Below are 24,580 nucleotides of genomic sequence, written 5' to 3'. Positions count from 1 at the left end.
TTTGTTTAGAACTGCTCCAACTGACAGCTCCACCATTCAATATAAACACGTATCCGATTTGCGATTTAGAATCGTCCGGATGAGTGTCAAAGCTTGCATCAACGTAACCATTTACGATGAGCTCTTTGTCACCTCCATAAACGAGAAACATATTCTTAGTCCTTTTCAGGTATTTCAGGATGTTCTTGACCGCTGTCCAATGATCCACTCCTGGATTACTTTGGTACCTCCCTGCTAAATTAATAGCAAGGCACACATCAGGTCTGGTACACAACATTGCATAGATGATACAGCCTATGGCTGAAGCATAGGGAACACCTTTCATTTTCTCTCTATCTTCTGCAGTGGTCGGGCATTGAGTCTTACTCAACTTCACACCTTGTAGCACAGGCAAGAATCATTTCTTTGCCTGATCCATTTTGAACTTCTTCAAAACTTTGTCAAGGTATGTGCTTTGTGAAAGTTCAATTAAGCGTCTTGATCTATCTCTATAGATCTTGATGCCCAATATGTAAGCAGCTTCACCGAGGTCTTTCATTGAAAAACTCTTATTCAAATATCCTTTTATGCTATCCTGAAATTCTATATCATTTCCAATCAACAATATGTCATCCACATATAATATTAGAAATGCTACAGAGCTCGCACTCACTTTCTTGTAAATACAGACTTCTCCAAAAGTCTGTATAAAACAATATGCTTTGATCACACTATCAAAATGTTTATTCCAACTCCGAGAGGCTTGCACCAGTCCACAAATGGATCGCTGGAGCTTGCACACTTTGTTAGCACCCTTTGGATCAATAAAACCTTCAGGTTGCATCATATACAACTCTTCTTCCATAAATTCATTTAGAATGCAATTTTTACATCCATTTGCCAAATTTCATAATCATAAAATGCGGCAGTAGCTAACATGATTCGGATGGATTTAAGCATCGCTACGGGTGAGAAGGTCTCATCGTAGTCAACTCCTTGAACTTGTTGAAAACCTTCCGCAAAAAGTCGAGCTTTGTAGACAGTAACATTACCATCAGCGTCAGTCTTCTTCTTGAAAATCCATTTATTCTCGATGGCCTGCCGATCATCAAGAAAGTAAACCAAAGTCCACACTTTGTTCTCATACATGGATCCCATCTCAGATTTCATGGCTTCTAGCCATTTTGCGGAATCTGGGCTCATCATCACTTCCTCATAGTTCGTAGGTTCATCATGGTCTAGTAACATGACCTCCAGAACAGGATTACCGTACCACTCTGGTGCGCATCTTACTCTAGTTGACCTACGAGGTTCGGTAGTAATTTGATATGAAGTTTCATGATCATCATCATTACCTTCCCCACTAATTGGTGTAGGTGTCACAGGAACCGGTTTCTGTGATGAACTACTTTCCAATAAGGGAGCAGGTATAGTTACCTCGTCAAGTTCTACTTTCCTCCCACTCACTTCTCTCGAGAGAAACTCCTTCTCTAGAAAGGATCCATTCTTAGCAACAAAAGTCTTGCCTTCAGATCTGTGATAGAAGGTGTACCCAACTGTGTCTTTTGGGTATCCTATGAAAACACATTTCTCCGATTTGGGTTCGAGCTTATCGGGTTGAAGCTTTTTCACATAAGCGTCGCAACCCCAAATTTTAAGAAATGACAACTTTGGTTTCTTGCCAAACCACAGTTCATAAGGAGTCGTCTCAACGGATTTAGATTGTGCCCTATTTAACGTGAATGCAGCCGTCTCTAAAGCATAACCCGAAAATGATAGCGGTAAATCAGTAAGAGACATCATAGATCGCACCATATCTAGTGAAGTACGATTACGACGTTCGGACACACCATTACGCTGTGGTGTTCCTGGTGGCGTGAGTTGCGAAACTATTCTGCATTGTTTCAAATGAAGACTAAACTTGTAACTCAAATATTCTCCTCCACGATCAGATTGTAAAAACTTTATTTTCTTGTTACGATGATTTTCCACTTCACTCTGAAATTCTTTGAACTTTTCAAATATTTCAGACTTATATTTCATCAAGTAGATATACCCATATCTGCTCAAATCATCTGTGAAGGTGAGAAAATAACGATATCCGCCATGAGCCTCAACATTCATCGGACCACATACATCAGTATGTATGATTTCCAACAAATCTGTTGCTCGCTCCATTCTTTCGAAGAACGGTGTCTTAGTCATATTGCCCATGAGGCATGGTTCGCAAGTACCAAGTGATTCATAATCAAGTGATTCCAAAAGTCCATCAGAATGGAGTTTCTTCATGCACTTTACACCAATATGACCCAAACGACAGTGCCACAAATAAGTTGCACTATCATTATCAACTCTGCATCTTTTAGCTTCAATATTATGAATATGTGTATCTTCACTATCGAGATTCAAAAAGAATAGACCACTCTTTAAGGGTGCATGACCATAAAAGATATTACTCATATAAATAGAACAACCATTATTCTCTGATTTAAATGAATAACTGTCTTGCATTAAACAAGATCCGGATATAATGTTCATGCTTAACGCTGGCACCAAATAACAATTATTTAGGTCTAAAACTAATCCCGAAGGTAGATGTAGAGGTAGCGTGCCGACCGCGATCACATCGACTTTGAAACCATTTCCCACGCGCATCGTCACCTCGTCCTTTGCTAATCTTCGCTTAATCTGTAGTCCGGCAAATACTTGGGGCAGTTCCGCTTCTAGTAACCAGTCTGTTTGCAGTAGAAGCACTCAGTCTCAGGCTTAGGTCCAGACTTGGGTTTCTTCTCCTGAACAGCAACTTGTTTGTCGTTCTTCTTGAAGTTCCCCTTCTTCTTCCCTTTGCCCTTTTTCTTGAAACTGATGGTCTTGTTGACCATCAACACTTGATGCTCCTTCTTGATTTGTACCTCCGCAGCCTTTAGCATTGCGAAGAGCTTGGGAATCGTCTTATCCATCCCTTGCATGTTATAGTTCATCACGAAGCTCTTGTAGCTTGGTGGCGGTGATTGAAAAATTCTGTCAATGACACTATCATCCGGAAGATTAACTCCCAGTTGAATCAAGTGGTTGTTATACCCAGACATTCTGAGTATATGCTCACTAACAGAACTATTCTCCTCCATGTTGCAACTGTAGAACTTATTGGAGACTTCATATCTCTCAATCCGGGAATTTGCTTGAAATATTAACTTCAACTCTTAGAACATCTCATATGCTCCATGATGTTCAAAACGTCGTTGAAGTCCCGGTTCTAAGCCGTAAATCATGGCACATTGAAGTATCGAGTAGTCATCATCTTTGCTCTGCCAAACGTTCATAACATCTGGTGTTGCTCCTGCAGCAGGTTTGGCACCTAGCGGTGCTTCCAAGACATAATTTTTCTGTGCAGCAATGAGGATAATCCTCAAGTTACGGACTCAGTCCGTGTAATTGCTACCATCATCTTTCAATTTTGCTTTCTCAAGGAACGCGCTAAAATTCAACGGAACAACAGCACGGGCCATCTATCTACAACAACATAGACATGCAAAATACTATCAGGTACTAAGTTCATGATAAATTAAAGTTCATTTAATCAAATTATTAAAGAACTCCCACTTATATGGATATCCCTCTAATCATCTAAGTGATCACGTGATCCATATCAACTAAACCATGTCCGATCATCACGTGAGATGGAGTGGTTTTCAATGGTGAACATCATTATGTTGATCATATCTTCTATATGATTCACGCTCGACCTTTCGGTCTCTAGTGTTCCGAGGCCATATCTGCATATGCTTGGCTCGTCAAGTTTAACCCAAGTATTCTACATGTGCAAAACTGGCTTGCACCCGTTGTATGTGAACGTAGAGCTTATCACACCCGATCATCACGTGGTGTCTTAGCATGACAAACTTTCACAACGGTGCATACTCAGGGAGAATACTTGTACCTTGAAATTTAGTGAGAGATCATCTTATAATGCTACCGTCGATCTAAGCAAAATAAGATGCATAAAAGATAAACATCACATGCAATCAATATAAGTGATATGATATGGCCATCATCATCTTGTGCGTGTGATCTCCATCTCCAAAGCACCGTCATGATCACCATCGTCACCGGCGCGACACCTTGATCTCCATCGTAGCATCATTGTCGTCTCGCCAAATATTGCGTCTACGACTATCGCTACCGCTTAGTGATAAAGTGAAGCCATTACAAAGCGATTGCATTGCATACAATAAAGCGACAACCATATGGCTCCTGCCAGTTGCCGATAACTCGGTTACAAAACATAATCATCTCATACAATAAAAATATAGCATCATGTCTTGACCATATCACATCACAACATGCCCTGCAAAAACAAGTTAGACGTCCTCTACTTTGTTGTTGCAAGTTTTACGTGGCTGCTACGGGCTGAGCAAGAACCGTTCTTACCTATGCATCAAAACCGCAACGATAGTTTGTCAAGTTAGTTCTATTTTAACCTTCTCAAGGACCGGGTGTAGCCACACTCGATTCAACTAAAGTTGGAGAAACTGACACCCGCCAGCCACCTGTGTGCAAAGCACGTCGGTAGAACCAGTCTCGCGTAAGCGTACGCGTAATGTCGGTCCGGGCCACTTCATCCAACAATAACGCCGAACCAAAGTGTGACATGCTGGAAAGCAGTATGACTTGTATCATCCACAACTCACTTGTGTTCTACTCCTGCATATAACATCTACGCATAAACCAGGCTCGGATGCCATTGTTGGGGAACGCAGTAATTTCAAAAAAATTCCTACGCACACACAGGATCATGGTGATGCATAGCAACGAGAGGGAAGAGTGTGTCCACGTACCCTTGTAGACCAAAAACGGAAGCGTTAGCACAACGCGGTTGATGTAGTCGTACGTCTTCATGATCCGACCGATCCAAGTACCGAATGCACGACACCTCTGAGTTCAGCACACGTTCAGCTCGATGACGTCCCATGAACTCTGATCCAGCAGAGCTTCACGGGAGAGTTTTCTCAGCACGACGGTGTGATGACGGTGATGATGATGCTACCAATGCAGGGCTTCGCCTAAGCACCTCTACAATATGATCGAGGTGGATTATGGTGGAGGGGGCACCGCACACGGCCGGGAGAGATCAACAGATCAACTTGTGTGTCTAGAGGTGCCCCCTTCCCTCATATATAAAGGAGCAAGGGGGACGCCGGCCGGCCCCTGTAGGCGCACCGGGAGGAGGAGGAGTCCTCCTAGTAGGAGCAGGACTCCCCTCTTTCCTACTCCTACTAGGAGGAGGAAAGGAAGGGGAGAGGGAGAAGGAAAGGGGGGCGCCGCCCCCCTATCCTAGTCCAATTCGGACCAGAGGGGGAGGGGCGCACGGCCTGCCCTAGGCTAGCCCTCTCTCTCTCCATTAAGTCCCATAAGGCCCACTATTTCTCCCGGGGGGGTTCCGGTAACCCTCCGGCACTCCGGTTTTCTCCAAAACTATCCGGAACACTTCCGGTGTCCGAATATAGTCGTCCAATATATCGATCATTACGTTTCGACCATTTCGAGACTCCTCGTCATGTCCGTGATCATAGCCAGGACTCTGAACTACCTTCGGTACATCAAAACACAAAACTCATAATACCGATCGTCACAAAACTTTAAGCGTGCAGACCCTACGGGTTCGAGAACTATGTAGACATGACCGAGACACGTCTCCGGTCAATAACCAATAGTGGAACCTGGATGCTCATATTGGTTCCCACATATTCTATGAAGATCTTTATCGGTCAAACCGCATAACAACATACGTTGTTCCCTTTGTCATCGGTATGTTACTTTGCCCGAGATTCGATCGTCGGTATCTCAATACCTAGTTCAATATCGTTACCGGCAAGTCTTTTTACTCGTTCCGTAATGCAACATCCCGCAACTAACTCATTAGTCACATTGCTTGCAAGGCTTATAGTGATGTGCATTACCGAGAGGGCCCAGAGATACCTCTCTGACAATCGGAGTGACAAATCCTATTCTTGATCTATGCCAACTCCACGAGTACCATAGGAGTCACATGTAGAGCACCTTTATAATCACCCAGTTACGTTTTGATGTTTGGTAGCACACAAAGGGTTCCTCCAGTACTCGGGAGTTGCATAACCTCATAGTCATAGGAACATGTATGAGTCATGAAGATAGCAATAGTAGTAAACTAAACGATCAAGTGCTAAGCTAACGGAATGGGTCAAGTCAATCACATCATTCTCCTAATGATGTGTTCCCGTTAATCAAATGACAACTCATGTCTATGGTTAGGAAACTTAACCATCTTTGATTAATGAGCTAGTCAAATAGAGGAATACTAGTGACACTCTGTTTGTCTATGTATTCACACACGTACTAAGTTTCCGGTTTATACAATTCTAGCATGAATAATAAACATTTATCATGATATGAGGAAATAAATAATAACTTTATTATTGCCTCTAGGGCACATTTCCTTCACGCATAGTCCTGGGGATCTTTTCGTCACGAGTCTAAGACAGTTACTACTCACCGGTCAAGCTTAATCTCTAGAAGAATAAAGTAAAAGTTGTGCACGCATGCATAACTCATCAATTATACATTACTATAACCTCGAGTAAGCGAAACCGAATATGCACGAGACAATAACACTCACTTGAAGTTGTAAGGAAAGAGTATTTTCCCTTTGTTTTGATTTCGAAGTAAGGATTGTAACAGGTTTTTCTCAGTATCTTTGACTCTATTTTTAACCGACCATTCATTTATGATATCTGGGTTAATGAACCAAATGTCATAGATTTGTGCTTTTTTGCATTTGACGATCTTCAATCTGCATAATATAGTGAGGATAATTATATACACATGCAATGAAAGAGTTGAGCTATAGAGACTTAATTACAGAAGTAATACTTACACAAAGTAGCAAGTCATGAGTTGTTTGTCGAGGGCCGCTTGATTGTATAACTGGAATAACTCCACAAATTCAACAGGCATCACCTCAGTTCCAACGAGGCCGTGCTCCTTTTTAATTCCCAGCATCAAAGTATCCTTCCCAGACTCGCTGCAGGTTTTCACGTATCATTCATGTAATCTTCGCATCATCGTTGTTAGAGGAGGATGATCAGGTTTGACGAGAGGCTTCCCGTACTCATATCTGAAGGTCTCCACCTCTAACGTTTCAAACTCTACATCATTGCTCAGGTAATCACCAGGATTGGTACCGGGCAGCATCCCCGGATGATTAATGACGGTATCGCTAGACACCTTGAGCGGGGGCACGATTGGTTCGCCTGTTCGCCGAGCTAGGGAATTTGTTTCCCACTTCTTCGTTGTGCTAACCTTACATCACTGGAAGTACTTCTCGACCGCTACACATCTTCATATGTCTTTTTAAGACAGCGGACATAGTTGGAATCCGGCGGAGGCGGTGGTGGTCGCTTCAGGGCATCCAGAGTGCGCTTCACTTTCACCGGATCTACCATCTCCTTCGGAGGTGGAGGTTTCTTTGCAAAATGGTCCCTCACTTCAGCAGCACAGATGTCCTCATTGTCATTATCGGTCCTCTCATATGGTAACTTTTCGGAGCCTTGAGACATGTACCGTATTTGAATTGCTTCCCGCCTTTGCTTGTACTACTAGCCGCCGGAGCGGTGGCATCTCTCTCCTGCCATTGCTGACTTGGCGGAGTCCGGTTGCACGCCGAAGGAGGCAGAGTGCTCCAACGCGCCGGAGGAGGTGGAGTGCTCTCACGCGCCGGAGGAGGCGGAGAAGGAGGCGGAGTGCCCTGATCACTCGCCGTAGGAGGAGGAGGAGGAGGCGGAGTGCCCTGACTCGTCGGAGGAGGAGGAGGAGGAGGCGTCTAGTTTGGAAGCTTGACGTACTCCTTCCTCCATAGACAGGTACTCCTCAAAGCATAAACTAGACGATTCTCCCCTTCACCTGTAGGGTGGTTAAGCTTCAGCTCCTCAAATCCCACCATTATTTCATCCACCGTCACAACAGCATATCTAAAGCCATGTGGAATCAGACGGCAGTGAAAAGTTCCATCAGCTTGAGGAGGTGCAACAGAGCCGACAGCCGCCTTCAAAGTGAGGTTTTGGCATTTCGTCATTAGCTCACAATGTTGAGCCTCCGTGATAGTATCCATGGGGTAGCGAGGAGCCTTGAAATCAGGCTGAACAAGCTCCGTGGAAGCCACGCTGCTTCTCCGTTGAGATGGTGGGGTAGCTGCGTGCCGCTGAGATGGTTGGCCGGCAGCTGCAAGTTCCTCTAGCTTTGCTATTCTTGCATTGATCTTCTACATTTTGCTCACCTCTGCTTTCCTCTTTCTCTCTCGGTGGTCGCTGCCGTGGACGGGCGTCTCAAGGCGCAGGCGCCGCTCCTTCCTCCTGGTGGGAAGGGCGAGAGCTGAGTGAAGTGAAGCTGCCTCTCGCCTGGCCAGCCAGACCACCATGGCATATCCCATTCCGGCCCATAAAGCCCACATAGAACTACAAGTCAAAAAAAGATTAAAAAACAGAAATACTATAGTATTAGATTAGAAACCTGGTATGGCTTAGCAAAATATTAAAAAAGTCACAGGTCAAATTTTTTTTTGACTGGTCACTGGTCAAATATTAAGTAGCAACCCTTTAGGAAACACCCTCACGCAAACTCTAAAATGCATCCAAATCTTTAGGATGTCAAAGTCAATATCAATATGTATAATACCAAAGCAGTATCCTTAGATTGTTCATGTTCTCCGAGAAAAAAATGTTCATGAAATATTTTTTTATATTTTATTTACTTAGTATGGTAGATGTTGATATATTCTGCTACAAATTTCACCAAACATAGAAAATTCCGACTTTTAGAAAAACTAATACATCTTAACAAAGGAACTAGTATTTTGCTTTCAGACGCATATAGTGAAAGGCTTGTCGGGGTGGCATCCCATGGACATGAAAATTATGTTCATCACCCGCAAAAAGATACTTCCTCTATCCTATAATATAAGAGTGTTTTTGGCTCCGGTGTAGTGTCAAAAACATTCTTATATTATGGGACAGGGGGAGTAATTACATTCACCCATTTCGGTTTTGTAGCTAGGAAATAAGATTATACAAAATAATAAAATTAAGAAAATTATACAAGTATCTATCTAAATCATACAAGTAAGAATTTATTTTCTTTTAGAAAGAAGATAAGAACAAGAGGCTCACCATGGTGGTGCCGGCGACAAGATCGGCGCGGGCGATCGACGGCGGTGAGGACAGGGACGGGACAGGACGGACCGCCAAACCTAGACAAATCTTGAGGAAAATGAAGCTTGGACAAGGAGCTTCGACAGGAGAAAGCTTAAGTGTGGCTCGGGCATTTCATCGAACACCTCATGTGCATAGGAGGTGAGCTAGAGCACCACAAAGCTCTCCCACGACCGGCCAAAAAAAAACAGAGCGATGGCTCTGCTCGCGGGCAGGGGCGGGGGTACAGATAGACCTCTCTTTAGTCTCGGTTTTATGGCTAAAACCGGGACTAAGGGACTACATTTGGTCCTGGTTCTAGCCACCAACCAGGACTAAAGGCTGTGCACTAGGAGTGAGGCCCATTAGTCCCGCTTCGTGTCTGGAACCAGGACCAAAGGGGTCAGACGAACCGGGACCAATGGCCCCCCGAGTCCCGGCCGACGCCCTAGCCTCACGAACCAGGACTGATGCCCCCTTTGGTCCCGGTTCGTGAGTGAACCGGGATTGATGCCCTTGCCCAGGCCTCAACCAAAGCCATATTTTCTACTAATGGTGGTGGTGGTCATGGCTCCGGCGGCGATGGTTGGCGGTCGCAGCACCTCTGACGATGAGCTTGCAAAAAATTGTACTCTCCCTTGATTGTCGGTTGCAGCAAAAGAAGTTGGCCGATCGTAGCAAAAAAGTGTGCCAGTTCTAGCAAAAAAACTCGCTGGTGCCACCACCCCATCCCTATCGTAGCAAAAACGTGGTTGCGGTTGTAGCAAAACAAAACAGCGCAGTTGTAGCAAAAATAAATCGATGCCAATCACATCTGCATATGGTGGTAACAAAAACCATCGCCGGTGGTAGCAAAAAGTTGTGTCGTTGCAGCAAAAAAATGTTGTCATGGTTGCATCATCTTCATGAATGATGTAGCGAAAAAATGCCATCGCCGGTAGTAGCAAATGAAGTCACCTGTAGTAGCAAGACCAAATGTCGTTTCCAGCAAAACAAAATTCAACAACAAACTCCAGTAGTTGGTTCTAGCAAAAAGTTGTTGGTTGTAGCATCCCTCGCCATCGGATGTAGCATCTCTAGCGGCCGGTTGTACCATCTCACTCTGGGGGTTGCAATACTCCCATGAGCAAAGGTGTGGGGGAGGGTGCATCCATGGCGACTGCTGCATCATCGTGTTTTATAGACCTCACAACAGTGTGTGCATAACAGCAATGGGAAAAGGTGGAGGCTCATCCTTGAGGTGGCTGACGTGCAGCACCGCCGCCCCTTGTAGCATACCTCGCCATACCCCTGCATCATCAATAACTCGCGGTGGTTTCACTGCGGTAGAAAATGACGGGACGGAGCAGCGGACGAGAGCGGATGAGAATGGAGGAAAAAGAAAGGCGAAAAGATAAGGTATACATGGTGGGGGGTGGGCCACATGACTTAATCCAGCAGTAGCCTAAAAAGTAACAGTCTGTTGGATCCGCCTCAATCCAACGAAGCATGCGCGACTGGCCAAAACTTCCAAACATTTCCCTTTTCTTTTTCACATGAGAGGTTTCTTAGTTATTTCCTTGTCAGCTTCACGTCCCTCTTTTCTGGTCGATTCGAGACCACCACAACATCAGCTCCTCGGAAAATGGTAAACCTACCGGCAAGGGTATGTAACGGCAAAGCATCTGCCATCCATTGAGATTCATGCTAGCTTTAATTTGAGAAACATTTTCCTCTACAAATACATAAGGTCAGGTCAGAAAATGACCTCCAGCGAGGTTTGTCCAAGCGGCTCTGCCTTCTTTCTTAACACGATGACGTAGAAGTGTGTTGGCAAGGGCCGGAGGCCGGTCAGAGGAAGGCCAATTTTTCTCATTGTATCTGCGTAGATGACGTTGATGCCTCTCCCAATATCCACGAGTACCTTTGTGAGCTAGCATCCTTTGATTATCGGATCAAGTACTAGAGTAGACTTGCCAGGATTTTGGATGAACTATGTATGGTCAGACCTATCAAAAGAGACCGTGGAGTCGGACCAATCCAGATGTTGTTGTATGCCAGGTATGAGAGCGTAGACCTCCCTGGCGGTCGTCTTCTATGTGTGCTTGCATTTAGGTCCCCAAAGGTCATGTTTAATCTATGGATGTTTCTTGGAAAAGACTCTGGGGCCCTACCAGCGCCTCTTGCGCCTCGTCCTGGGTTCGGTGGTCCAGCCGCCGGGGACATCTAGGATGCACATAGCCAAAATGATAAAAATAATAATAATAAGAAGAAAATCGATACAACCAACGACTTGCAACAAACCAGTGGCAACACCATCCACCATCCTTGACAACACACAAGCTACAAGAAAGGTTCTCTGGAAACAACGCCTTCAAGAAGGTAACGATGCTATAGCTCCACCCCCGCGGCATCCAACCATTACATGTGAGATATTGGGTTTTCACCTTAAAGTGCATGTCTAATCAGACTTGAAAGCAATGCCTTCAACGAGGACACGACACGATATATAAAACACCACCATCGTCAGGTGCACCCATTGAAAGTTATACCTAGGGTTTTCAACTAGCTCACGATCCAGCGTGCAAAGAGCACAACCAAGCCAAAGACACCATGTTTTGCCACCACCCTTGGAAGACGAAGCTGCAAGGGAAGGCATCCAAACGCCATGGCAACGGAAAACTGAAATACGAACGACTGCATGACACTCATGTCCGAAGATAGCCGGTCACGCACATATCCTTGATGTGTATATCACCACACAATCATATCTATGAGAATTGTCACGGAGCACAGAGAGCAGAATATATCTCCGGAAGCCATCTCACGCACACATGGTTCAGAATTTCCTATGGCAGAGGTCGTAAGTGACAACAATATCGAGAACTCTATGGCCGCCCATAGCAGCACAATCCCTGGGTCGCCGCTACACATCTTCGCGTCGCCGTTGTCGTTGCAGCTTCGTCGCTGCCACCGTCAACCAGCCGCCAAGCCACCATTGTCAGATTTAGGCATCGGAAGCCCATCACTACACACGACCACCCGTGCTATCCATTGCTACCCATGCAGCACGACCACCACCTAGGGCACTCGGAGTCCTCGCCCCGCATCCATGCTCCATCGACGGTGTCGCACCATTCGAGGCCGTCGTGCCTTGCGATTGGAGAGCTTCCTTCCCGAGAGATCGCCGCATGAGAAGGCATCCCTACCAACGGCGACAGCTGAGGGAGAGGAGGAGACGACCAGGTTTCATGGGAGATGCAAAAGATGGGTTGTTTCCCTCCATTGCATACTACTAATAGATTAGAGGATTTTTTTTCTTAAGAACAATTAGACCATATCCGGAGATGCTTTGATGGAATATGACGCACATTCTAGTGTGTATCCGAGGAAAAGAAGGGAACCACAACGGGCAATTAATCCTCTTTGTCGATTCATTAAAGAAACTGCCATCAAGTTTTACAAAGGTTATAGCAAAACAGGGAAACATACCCAACTAAACCTAAACCCATGGCAATTCAGTCACACACAAAAAAAACAGCAACTAAACCTAAACCCATGGCAATTCATCTAAACAGCAGACGACCGCCAGATTAGCTCCTGGCGAACGTGACGAACCTTATCCTCGGAATGCATGGCTACTATGCTGTGCGTACCTGAACCCATGGAGAACCGAACAAGATTCCACCAAAGGTGGAAAGGCTCCGCCATGGCAATGGCATTGCAGCTCGCCATCCAATCACTCGCCGCAAGCCTCTTCCGCTCTCCTAACAAACCCGCCACCAAGCCCCCGAGCAACGGCCACCGCCACCCGCAGGAACCAACCGGCAGCAGCAGGTGCAGCGGCAGAAGGAGCCTTGCGGCGGCGGCGGCGGCGGCAGTTGGCACGGCGCTCCTCGCGTCCCAGCTGCTGCCCCCCACGGCAGGCATCGCGGGCGCGTTCGACCTCGACCTCCGGATCACCATCCCGGAGCAGTCGAGCGAGGAGGCCGAGGCCGTGGTGAGGACGCACGCGAGGAACCTGGTGCGCGTCAAGCAGTTCATCGACGCCAGGTCGTGGCGGGAGCTGCAGACGGCGCTGCGGGCCAGCGCCGCCAACCTCAAGCAGGACCTGTACGCCATCATCCAGGCGAGGCCCCCGGGCCAGCGCCCCGAGCTCCGGAGGCTCTACTCCGACCTCTTCAACAACGTCACCAGAGTAGGGGATCGCACACAGATCAATCTGCCTTTTGAGCCTCTGACATTGCTCATGGCGTGCTGACATTGCTCTGCTCTTGTGTGCGCAGCTGGACTATGCAGCCAGAGACAAGGATGAGCCCCAAGTGCAGGAATGCTACGGCAACATTGTGGCCGCCATTGACCAGATTTTTGCCAGGATCATGTAGTTTTTGCACCGGCTCGATCGTCTAGGATAGAGGGAGAGATTGGATAGACAAACTAGACATCCGGATTCACGTTTGCATACAAGGAGAATCAAATAAATATGGACCGGCAAAAAGGCATTTCTTTTGCTATGTAGCTAGTTCTTATTAGCTTCTTGTTGTTGCTACATCTTCTACTAGTATTTACTCTACAGGTGCAGCAGGACGAGAAAAACTGCAATTTCCTGAAACCATCACTGCTCGACCAATGTTCAGCCACCAATATACAGGCTTGTCGCAATGCAATGCAGAGTGGTTCCTCAGTCACCACTCACCTCTCCTTTGCTTCCAGATAGAGGAAACAAGGTTCCTTGGTGACTCTATTCGTCGCCATCTGGCATACATGCTGGAGCACTATTTATCTTCCTATAATTCGCCGAACTACGGATGAAGTTTCAGTATCTGCCTCATCTGTGACCTGCTTTGGCTGTGACTCACCATCCTCTTGGCTCCTCCTTCAAATGGCTATTTCCAAGAACTTGTGCCTGGAGAGAAAGGTTACTTGGTAAGTTGGTTCACTAGATCAAGAGAAACACAAAATTGTGCATTTCGAACTCCAAAGCAGTTCATGAAAGGATATGAAATCACTAGGTAAAATGCAGAACCTCAAACTGGTTTGTGATAAAAAGAGTGTCAAGTAGTGACATCAACTGGAAGAACTTACCATTGTAAGATCTGGGAGCAAGTAACTAGCAAGGTTTTCATTCACCGCAACTCCCAACTGAGGCATCTCGCTCATTTTTCCAGGCATTTGGCTCATGCTGTTCATAGAAGAAGCATCATTAGAGGCAGGGATTTTTTTTTCTTCACAAGCACAGCTTTAATATTTCTGCAACTGAATTATGCATGGATCGTAGGTGGAATAATATGTTTACATTTTCAAAAGGCCATCAATGTTCCTTCTCACGCGATTGAAGAGATCGGTGTTATTTTGAGCCTGGAAGAAATAAGACAATCGATATGAAATCCATTCATTAAAAAACAACACTCCAGATGATGGCTGACAGAGAAAATCATGGAACTCCTGCATTCTGCTGTATGAGTAATTGCACATGAAAAGGAAGACTGACCTGAAATGTTTGAATATTTGTGTCTATCTGAGTAAGAAGACGATTATTTTCTTCCAGTACAAGCTGTACTATACGATCCATCTCCGAGGCTACATGGCGGAAAAGATGGTCATTTTATGGAACAAGCATCGAAACAAAAGGAAAGCATTAGCTGAATCTCTTCGACCATCAGGATCTCTGAACCTGCGTATTATATTTGAAGTTCAGGAGGAAATCGCTTGTGATCTTACAGTAAGTTTCACCCTCATTAAATACCACACGGTTGATGGTGTATATAACCCCAAGTTTGACAAAACAGGTTCGACATATCCACAGATACTCAATGCTCAGAGGTCGATTTCTAAAATGACGACTCTCTTAATCATTTCTTGCAAGTACAATGATACATATTTCAACATAACAAGTTCCAATGGAGTCAAGTAATCCCGTGCCTTTTATTAAAATAAACCCTGCCTATGTGAGTTAAATTTAGAAATGTAGTCAATAACTAAGTCCACTAAGTACTGCAATTTTGTTGTAGAATTCTTTACTCCTATAAATATGTCAACTGGTCATGGTGGTCCATGCACAATTGGATCGTGTGAACCATCAGATCTACATCAAGCAGCTTCACACCTCTCTCACCTTCTTCGGTAGTTTTGTGCCGCACCCAACCCACTCCACCCCATTGCATAGCCTTTTCGCATTATTTTGTATCAACACACATACACTGTGCCAGTTAACTAACACTTTGTGTTTTTCAGTAACTACCAAGAAACCAGTGCTTTGCTACAACCTAAAAAGATCATAATAATCATGTTCGCAAGACTTATTAGTTGCTACTTTATTGGGTTGAGATGATGCTCTGTGTATCCACAAATTCATGGCAGAACAAGGTGTTTTTTACAAAACATATTTAAGTGGGTCGGGAGTATCTCAACTCAATCTCAACCACTGATTGCAAATCATACGGTTGGTACGATCCTAGGGCAAATGAACCATCAACACCAACTGGCATGTTTATATGAGCATAAATTTTTTGCAAGATGATACTGTCGCACTGCCTTTTCTTTGTAAAAACATCATAGCAGCTAGCTATAAGCAAAATAGGTTGGTAATGAAATTACGGACTAAATCAATTGGACCTGGTAAATTGTGAAGAAAGAAAGCCTGAAACTCAGGTGATCTACCAACCTCCAGATAGATATTGACTGTTTTGAATGGCATGATGCGGCACAAAGGAAGAGACTCCTGTATCCGTCTGAACAGGATGAGTGGTACCCCAGGATGAAGGCCCCACCATTTTATCCTGAGAAATACCCATGAGTAACACCAGACAAAAATATGCACATAACATGTGAGATGCACAGGATAGTAGGTATATTTTACATAAACTTTTGCCCCCTCAAAATTTTTCTTTCAAGATAACCTTTGTAAGGAACTGATAATAGTACATCTTAGGTATTCCACCTTTATAACAATTTTGACTGAAAGCTTTCTTCGTAGTTTTATCTCTAATTATTGGGGATAATTACCGATGTTATACGAAACAAAGTTCATAAAATAGAAAAAGGAAGATGCTGGTACCTTTCTATCTTTCATTTTTCTGCTATGATGTTCTGCAGGCCTCCGCCGTCTTGTAGTTTGTTTGTTCTATAAAAGCATCAAACCATTTACATTATTAAAAATTAAAAAAAGGTGCTAAGTCAGCTACGAACATATTTATCTTAACAGTATATGTTCTAGAAACAAATGCCAGCCTTTATTTTGTAGCTAGCTATATTTTCAGCAAGACTGTGTAGAACATGAAGCACTACATTTTGGTTCATGAGAAAACAATATTCCAGGTGAAAAGGGTATCATGCTTTAATTTTCAACAGCACAGAACTATTGGTCAATCAAAAGCTCAGGCAATTATTAAAGAATTCAGCTGTTGGAACTAATAAATATGTTGAGCCAAGGAGATGGATCACTGATGAAATAATATAGGATACTTTGTTATTTTGTAATTAAATAAGAACACCTGTGTTTTATATACCTTCCTTTTAGGTAACACGAATGGACAAGAATAAAATAGCATACCACAAGGATACACTGATTGCCAACTCATGTCCCACTATATAAGGCCCAAAATGTAGTATTTGTATATGCAATGAGAATAAGTGTACCTTCCACTCGTCCTAATATATGCACACACTTGTAATAAATGCATCTATCACCAATCCTAGTATGTTCAGATTAATCTTGAAAGCAAGACAAATTTTAGCATGTTCCTTGAAACGAGCTGCTCTAGGAAGAAAAAAAAAACGATTAATTTCTTCTTGTACAGTTGCACCAGAAGAAATTGCCAAATATGTCGATGTGTGGGTTTGTATCCATTCAGGCTCAGATCTAAATAAGTGTTGTCCCTTCTTGGACATGAACTATTTTCTGATGTAGCACTTCCAAGGAACACCTCAAACAGATGGCATCCATGTAAGCAGAAAAACAAGAACATATACAGAGTATGTATGCAAATTAGAGATTACTTACCACCATCCATTGGCATCTCATCGCAACATCCCTCACCGTCTTGGTTGGTAGGGAAGCGGCTATCTTTATGTACTTCATGATACCATGTTCATTCACATATCTGAAAGGGTGCACATGAGAGGCAATGGAACGAACGCAAAAATCAAGGGATAGAAGGAAAGATTTATGGTAGAATAAACCAACATGACAAGAAAATCTGTGTCTAATGGACAGAGTTTTAGGATGCTGAACGATGGAGACCACATCTTCTGTGTTAATTTCCTTATAAAAAAAGCCAGACAAGTGGAAATAGCTTACCTGTCTAGGCAATCTTTCAGCACTTGGATCTCGAGATGCGACCAGCTTTCAGCTAGGGGTCCTCCATATTTGAGGTTCTGTGCAGATTCAGCAACCATGTTGGATGAACTTGTGGAGACAGCTACTGAAGGCGTGGTGTTCATCATCCCCATGTTAGACCCCATGCTGCTGGAGCAGTCTAGGTACACCGGCATGCTGCATCCCGACCCGCTAGGCGTCGCGCTCGTCTGAAATGAAACCACATTCTGGCTGCAGAACGGCTGCGAAAACGGCCCGAAGTTTTGATTAGGATCGTCTGCCATCTCTATGCCCAGCAACTCCTCTAGAACAGAATCTGGTACTTCCAGCGTGGAAGGATGCACTGCTAGCTCCAGAGCAACTTCAGAATGCCGGCAGCAGATCAGAGCTTCTTGTTTCAAGTTTTACTGCATTTGGACACACCCTGGGCAAGTTTATCGCCTACTGCTCCACTAATTCTTCCAAGTGTGGACTCCTGGTAACAATCTCTGCAGATGCAAATAGTAGACATGGCAAAAGAGAGTTAGAACCTTGAAATTTTGGAGAAAAATAGAATCCAATACAGGAAGAACTCGAAATTTCCTATGCCTCAGCAAAAGAGTAATATGTGGAACAGAAAGAAGTATGCTCTGACCGAAAGGTGCCATTCAGAAACAGAATTTTCTCTCACTTGTCAAAGACGCTAATGTATTGTCAGTTCCGTACCTAAAACAACAAACTCTTCTCAACCGCATGACACTTGGAAATGATCATACTAAAACATCAAACTATCAGCCTTACAAGACACTCAGATTCTTTCTTTTCCTACGCAACTCTTGGGTGAGTTCAGAAATCAGCCAGAGGTACTTTCGTCGATCAATTCGACTGGCAAAGCAAGTTTATCTACAGACCCAATATGTTAAAGAAATTCATATGTTAAACAGAGTCTATGCATGCAAAACACATGAAGGAAGAGTAAGTAAAACCCCATAAACAGCAAAGAGCCAATAATAACTCCATGAAAGAATCAAATCGAGAAAGTAACAGGTGGAAAAGGACCCGGCCAATCTGCTCTCCGCAGTTCGTTCATAGGTCGTGGATACTGGATAGAGACCCAAGACAAACCTGTAGAAATGATTACGTAAAGCCCGGCCTGACCAATCAACACACAGTGAGGCAGGCAGGCGGGCGGGCGGGCATGCATGCAGAGCGCCGTCAGGGAACAGACCTGGCTTGTACCCCAAAATCTTATCCAGAAAACGTGCGTCTTTCCCTACAAGAGAAGCGCACAAAGGAAGCGCTCGGAAAGGGAGGTGAAGCCAGGCCCCGATCCTCCCGCCGGAGCCGAAAGCGGCAAAGGAAAACAGGCAAGAAGGCAGGCAGCAGGTGGCCAGACGGAATTGCCGGCGAACTTACTGGTCCGGGTCCGATCTGGATGCAGCGGGGGGAGCAGCGGGCCGGGGAAGGCGAAGTCCAGTGTGGTTCCTGCGTGTCGACTCCCCGGCGCTTGGTGTGCGTGACGGTGCGCGTGGTGGTGGTGGTGGAGGTGGAGGTGGAGGCGGTAGTGTTAAATGGTGCCGCCCGGCTTTGTGCGCTCCAATGGGGAGGAGCCCAAAAAGCGGCGGCCCCGCCTCTCCAGTAAGCCGTCTGTGTGTGTGTTTGTGTGGCCTCTCCCCTCCAAAAAGCCGAAGTCGTGTGCCAGTTTAACAAGTTGACAAAAGGGTGGTGGTGGTGGAGGAGGAGGAGAGGCAGGGGCGATCTCTGTTGGAAGTTCGGGTTTCAGAGCGAGGAGAGGGGATCGGAACCCGGTGGAGGCAGGCAGAGGCAGAGGCTTCCGAGCAAATGATTGCCACAATTGGTGTCCATCATAGGTTTCACTCCCCCTCTTTTTGAGAGGCGGGGCAGAGGGCTTCCTCCCGGCACGGCTGCAGTTTTAGTTGGAAAGAAGAAACCACCCAAGCCACGGTCTACATTTCCACCCTGCCTTTCCCGGCTCTCTTTTTTCATGCGAGGAAAGCAACAGGACCATGCTCCTTTCCGCCCAATTTCTATTGTTGTGAATTCAACTGCCTTTGTTCTTATTGTCAAAAAAAAAAAACTGCCTTTGTTCTTTATGGCATTGCGCCCCTAGTAACATTAGGGTATCTATAATAGTGCGATGCCAGTCAGTCTCAGTATAGGCGAGAGAGAAGCGACACTGCGTTATCTGTATGAAATGATGTTTTGTGCGTCATACAAGACGACTTTTTTTCATCGCACGTTTTCCTGCATCGGATATATTTATATTATATAATGCACTGCAAAAAGATATTTTAATTTACGCCGAAAAAAATCTTGTGCCAATGCTACTATTAATTGATAGAGATAACGCGCAAAACGCACGCCCCGTTTTCCGGTATGCATGAAGTTTAGAATTTTACGCTTTTAAAACCGCACTACCCCTGTTTGGTTTGTTTACTGCTTTTAGAAGATGTGTGTTGCTCTGGTCACATTCACTATTCCAAGGAATGCCTTTACTTCTCTCTAGAACCCACCTTTCAAAAGATGTGTGTTGCTTTGGTCCATACTAATAAGTGGTTTAGTATGCTAGGGGGTGTAATGTTTCCTTGAAATGATAGAATAAAACACAAAACAAAACTTGGGCAACTTCAAAAACAAAATAAAAAATGCTAAAAAGGACATCTATTTAGGAATGGAGAAAGTAGACCATTTATGTGTGTATTATAGTTTTCTGGTCACCACTATTGACATGAAGTGCCCACGAGAAGGTTGCCTTCCTGTAAGCATACGTGCTACGTAACAATTATTCGCATACATTCACACCTAGGAACACTATGGAGATATAAGATGTATCATCTCACCAACAATCCATGTAGCAGAAGTAGAGGAAGAAGAGCTGATGAAGCTTGCCGATTCCTGCAGCTAGGTTATACCTCCCAGGCACCAGGATCTAGTGTCGAAGTATACAACACCACTGAGGTATCCACTCTAACAACACCACGACACTCCGTGGAACCAACACGAAGAACAACAGGGAGAACTAGAGGGAGAAACGACCTAGTGGCATCCAATCTAGATTCAATCTAGACCGAGCGAGAAACAGGGTGCGGGGCAGTGAGGGAGAAGGCGGTCAAGGCTAATTGTTGTGCCTTTGGCGCGCCCCTCTCGCCTATATATAGGTGGAAGGGGTCAGGGGGTCGGTCGGCCTGGGGCGGAAGAGTCTTCCCCGAGTGTGCCATTCAAGAGGACTTCTTTTCGTCGCACGTTTTCCTGCATTGGATACCCTTATATTAATGCACCGCAGAAGAAGTTGCGCCGAAAGTAATCTTGTATCAATGCTACTATTAATTGATAGAGATCAGGGGGTCGATCGACCTGGGGGCGGGAGTGTCTTCCCCGGGTGCGCCATACAAGCGGACTTCTTTTTGTCGCACATTTTCCTGCATCGGATACTCTTATAGTAATGCACCGCTACTATTAATTGGTAGAGATCAGGGGGTCGGTCGACCTGGGGGCGGGAGTGTCTTCCCCGGGTGCGCCATACAAGCGGACTTCTTTTTGTCGCACGTTTTCCTGCATCAGATACCCTTATAGTAATGCACCACAAAAAAAAATTGCGTCGAAAATAATCTTGTATCAATGCTACTATTAATTGATAGAGGTCAGAGGGTCGGTCGACCTGGGGGAGGGAGAGTCTTCCCCGGGTGCGCCATACAATAGGACTTCTTTTTGCCGCACGTTTTCCTGCATCAGATACCCTTATATTAATGCACCACAAAGAAAAATTGACCAAAAGTAATCTTGTATCAATGCGACTATTAATTGATAGAGGTAACACTTAAAATGCATGCTCCACGTTCCAGTATGCATGAAGTTTCAAATTTTACGCTTTCAAAACAACACTACACTGATTAGTATGCTTACTGCTTTTAGAAGATGTGTGTTGCTCTATCACATTCTTTATTATAAGAACTTGTCTCTGGAACTCACCTTTGAAATGTGGATGGTCAAATATCTAACATACTTATTGGTTTTAGTATCACTTGGTAGAAATACATTTTAGAAGTATTAAATTACATCAAAAATAAAAATAAGTTAGTTTTGAAAATACATGATTTGGTGGAACAATCTAAGTCTCTATCACAAACCCAAAAACATATCCCTCTTGCCTATCTCCCTTGCCTTTCCCAACTTTCTTTCTCATTCGATGGAAGCAATAGGTACATCTGACTTTTTACTTTATGACATTACGATGTTAGCAATATAGGACATCTATAATAGTGTGACACCATTATCATTATAGGCTAGAGAGAAGCAATATTGTGTTGTCTGTATGAAATGTTGTTTTTATGTCATACAAGATGATTTCTTTTCATCGCGCATTTTCATGGATGTATCTCATATTAATGCACTGCAAAAAAAGTCCTGCCAAAAAATTAGTTGATAGTAAACCCGGGCAAACGTCGGGCCGGGCGGGGCTTGTAAAAGCCCGAACTTCATTTCTCAAGCCCGAGCCTGGCCCAAAGCCCAAAATACTCTCTATTTTAAGCCCGAGCCCGGCCCGAAATCAAGCCTGAAAGCCTGACCCGAACGCAGCTTTTTAATGAACGCACGTGCAAGCCAAGTCTGAAGCCCGAAAGTCTGGCTCGAAATGCAGAAAAAGTGAAGCACGAGCCCTGCCCGAACGTTAAGCCTGACCCGGCCCAACCCGTGTTTTTCGGGCCGAGCTGTCCACGCCCGGGTTTAATTGATAGAGATAACGCTTAAAACACACTCTCCGCGTTCAAGTATGCATGATGTTAAGAATTTTACGCTTCTAAAATGGCACTACCCCTGTTTAGCATGCTTACTACTTTTAGAAGATGTGTGTTGCTTTGGTACGTACTAATAAATGTCATTCCGAAGGGGGTAGTATGCTAGGGGGTGTAATGTTTCCTCGAAATGACAGAATAAAAGCATGCATAACCAAACTTGGCTTGGCTCAGAAACAAAATATGAATGCTCAAAGAACATTTATTCAGGAACAAAGAGTAAACCATTTGTGTTTGTATTATAGTGTTCTTGTCATTGGCACCTACATTAAGTGCACAAGAGAAGGTTGCCTTCTCTATTACAACGGATGCCTATACTTCTCTTTAGAATCTACCTTTGAAAATGCGGATAATCAAATATCAGTAGCAACTTATTGATTTCGGAGTAAATTGGTGCAAATACATTTTAGAAGTATGAAACTACATCCTAATTGATAAAAATAAGTTAGTTTTGAAAATATATAAATGAATGAAAGAATGTAAGCACCATCAAAAACTGAAAAACATACCCCCACCCCCACCCTTGCTGCCTATCTCCCCTGCATTTCCCGGGTTTTTTTGCTAATGTGAGGAAGGCAACAAGACCATGCTCCTTTGCGCCCAATTTCTATTGTTGTGAATTCAACTGCCTTTGTTCTTTATGACATTACAATGCTAGAAATATTAGGACATCTATAATAGTGTGACGCCAGTCTCATTAAAGGCGAGGGAGAAGCGCTATTGTGTTTTCTGTATGAAATGATGTTTCATGCATCATAAGAGTCTGACTTCTTTTCGTCACACATTTTTCTACGTCATATATCTTTCGAATCATGCATCGCAAAAATATCGATCATTTGCACCGAAAACAATCTCATATCAATGCTACTATTAATTCATAGAGGTAACACTTTGAATGGACGCTCCGCGTCCATGTATGCACGACGTTTAGAATTTCACGCTTCTAAAACAACACTATCCTTGTTTAGCATGCTTATGCTTCGAACGCACCACCGAAGTCACTGTTTAAATTTCCTCTTCCCGGCTTTATTTTCTCATATGAGGAAAGCAACAAGATCATGCTCCTTTCTGCCCAATTTCCATTGTTGTGAACTGAACTGCCTTTGTTCTTTATGACATTACGCTGCTAGTAATATTAGGACATCTATAATAGTGTGACACTAGTCTCATTATAGGCGAGGGAGAAGCGATATTGTGTTTTCTGTACGAAATGATGTTGTGTGCATCATACAAGTCTGACTTCTTTTCGTCAAGTGGTTACATGTGTCATATATCTTTATATTAGTGCACCCCCAAAAAATTTGCACCAGAAATATCTTGTATCAATGCTACTATTTGTCGATAGTGATAACGCTCAAACCACTCTCTCCTTGTTCACGTATGCAGAAGTTTATGTTTCTAAAATGGCGCTACTTTGACAAGATGTGTGTTGCTTTGGTCCATACTAATAAATCGCATTCCAAAAGATATGGTATGCAAGGGAGGAAACGGTGCAAAGTTTCCAAGAAATGATAGAGTGCAATGAATTAAAACAAAACAAAACTTAAACTTGTTCAAAACAAGATATGAATGCCAGAATAAAGATCAGAACTGATGGAGGCAGGTAGAGGTGGTGACTAATAAAATAATTGCCACACTTGGTTTTCATCTTAGGTTTTACTCCCTCTTTTCCATTCAAAGGCGGAGCAGAGAGCTCGTGACAGGGTTGCAGTTTTCATTGGAAAAAAAGACCCTAAGCAAGTTTGTAGTACATTTGGACACGCCCCAAGCGTTTTCATCTTGAATATGATTTCTTTTCGTCATGCATTTACTGGCATCATATATCATTATATTAATGCACCAGGAAAAAACTTTCATGTGCATAAAAAAATCTTGTATCAATGCTACTATTAAGTGATAGATAAAGATAATGCTTAAACCACATGCTCCGCATTCATGATGACATTTCGAATTTTACGCTTCTAAAACAGCACTGCCCCTGTTGACCGCTTACTACTTCTAAACGATGAAAGGTTTCCTCAAAATGATAAACCGTATTAATTAAAAAACAAAACAAAAGTGCCCCGAGTTCAGAAACAAAATATGAATGCTAGAATGACATATATTCAGGAACAAAGAGAGTTAACCATTGTGTTTGAATCAGTGGCAACCATTGATAATTGTGTCTCTCACTTATGTAAACCTATCTAAAGTTCTAACCATATGGTAATTGAGAGTCATATTTATGTAACAAATCACCATAAATCTTGTACACCACGTATGGTTGGAAATAGAGGACCATTTAAAATTATGGT

At 43.9% G+C, this 24,580-nt stretch overlaps 2 protein-coding genes across 5 annotated transcripts; one reads left to right on the top strand and one right to left on the bottom strand.

The window, feature by feature from the left end:
• Positions 1-12,673: 12,673 nt before the first annotated feature.
• Positions 12,674-13,730, top strand: PQL3 (PsbQ-like 3). Its single transcript, XM_048702487.2, has 2 exons — positions 12,674-13,377; positions 13,466-13,730. Exons 1-2 carry the CDS (start codon positions 12,814-12,816, stop codon positions 13,562-13,564), a joined length of 663 nt encoding a protein of 220 aa, XP_048558444.1. The 5' UTR covers positions 12,674-12,813; the 3' UTR covers positions 13,565-13,730.
• Positions 13,662-20,622, bottom strand: LOC125539118 (uncharacterized). Of its 4 annotated transcripts, XM_048702486.2 has the most exons (10): positions 18,892-19,343; positions 18,601-18,748; positions 17,479-17,984; positions 17,182-17,281; positions 16,237-16,302; positions 15,844-15,958; positions 14,671-14,759; positions 14,476-14,537; positions 14,265-14,361; positions 13,662-14,085 (listed from the first exon to the last, which is right to left on the bottom strand). In XM_048702486.2, exons 3-10 carry the CDS (start codon positions 17,778-17,780, stop codon positions 14,035-14,037), a joined length of 882 nt encoding a protein of 293 aa, XP_048558443.2. In that variant the 5' UTR covers positions 17,781-17,984; positions 18,601-18,748; positions 18,892-19,343; the 3' UTR covers positions 13,662-14,034. The 4 variants fall into 4 exon arrangements, with proteins under 4 accessions (XP_048558443.2, XP_087400657.1, XP_048558442.2 ...); XM_087544531.1 differs by lacking the exons at positions 18,601-18,748; positions 18,892-19,343 and adding an exon at positions 20,337-20,622; XM_048702485.2 differs by having other exon boundaries at positions 18,601-19,343.
• Between the last annotated feature and the right edge of the window lie 3,958 nt (positions 20,623-24,580).

This window comes from Triticum urartu, chromosome 2A (genome assembly GCF_056163025.1).
Source record: "Triticum urartu cultivar PI428250 chromosome 2A, HENAU_Tu73, whole genome shotgun sequence".
In the NCBI taxonomy this organism is placed as follows: domain Eukaryota; kingdom Viridiplantae; phylum Streptophyta; class Magnoliopsida; order Poales; family Poaceae; genus Triticum; species Triticum urartu.
This window is presented reverse-complemented; position numbering and strand designations above follow the sequence as displayed.

Excerpts from the sequence above, each read along its gene's own strand:
- PQL3 (XM_048702487.2), top strand. The coding sequence starts at position 12,814 with ATGGCTACTATGCTGTGCGTACCTGAACCCATGGAGAACCGAACAAGA. Across the intron at positions 13,378-13,465 it reads TCTTCAACAACGTCACCAGA|CTGGACTATGCAGCCAGAGA; the intron begins GTAGGGGATCGC and ends TTGTGTGCGCAG.
- LOC125539118 (XM_087544531.1), bottom strand. The coding sequence starts at position 17,780 with ATGGCAGACGATCCTAATCAAAACTTCGGGCCGTTTTCGCAGCCGTTC. Across the intron at positions 14,760-15,843 it reads CAGTCAATATCTATCTGGAG|CCTCGGAGATGGATCGTATA; the intron begins GTTGGTAGATCA and ends TCCGCCATGTAG. Across the intron at positions 14,086-14,264 it reads TGCTCCCAGATCTTACAATG|GCACAAGTTCTTGGAAATAG; the intron begins GTAAGTTCTTCC and ends CTTTCTCTCCAG.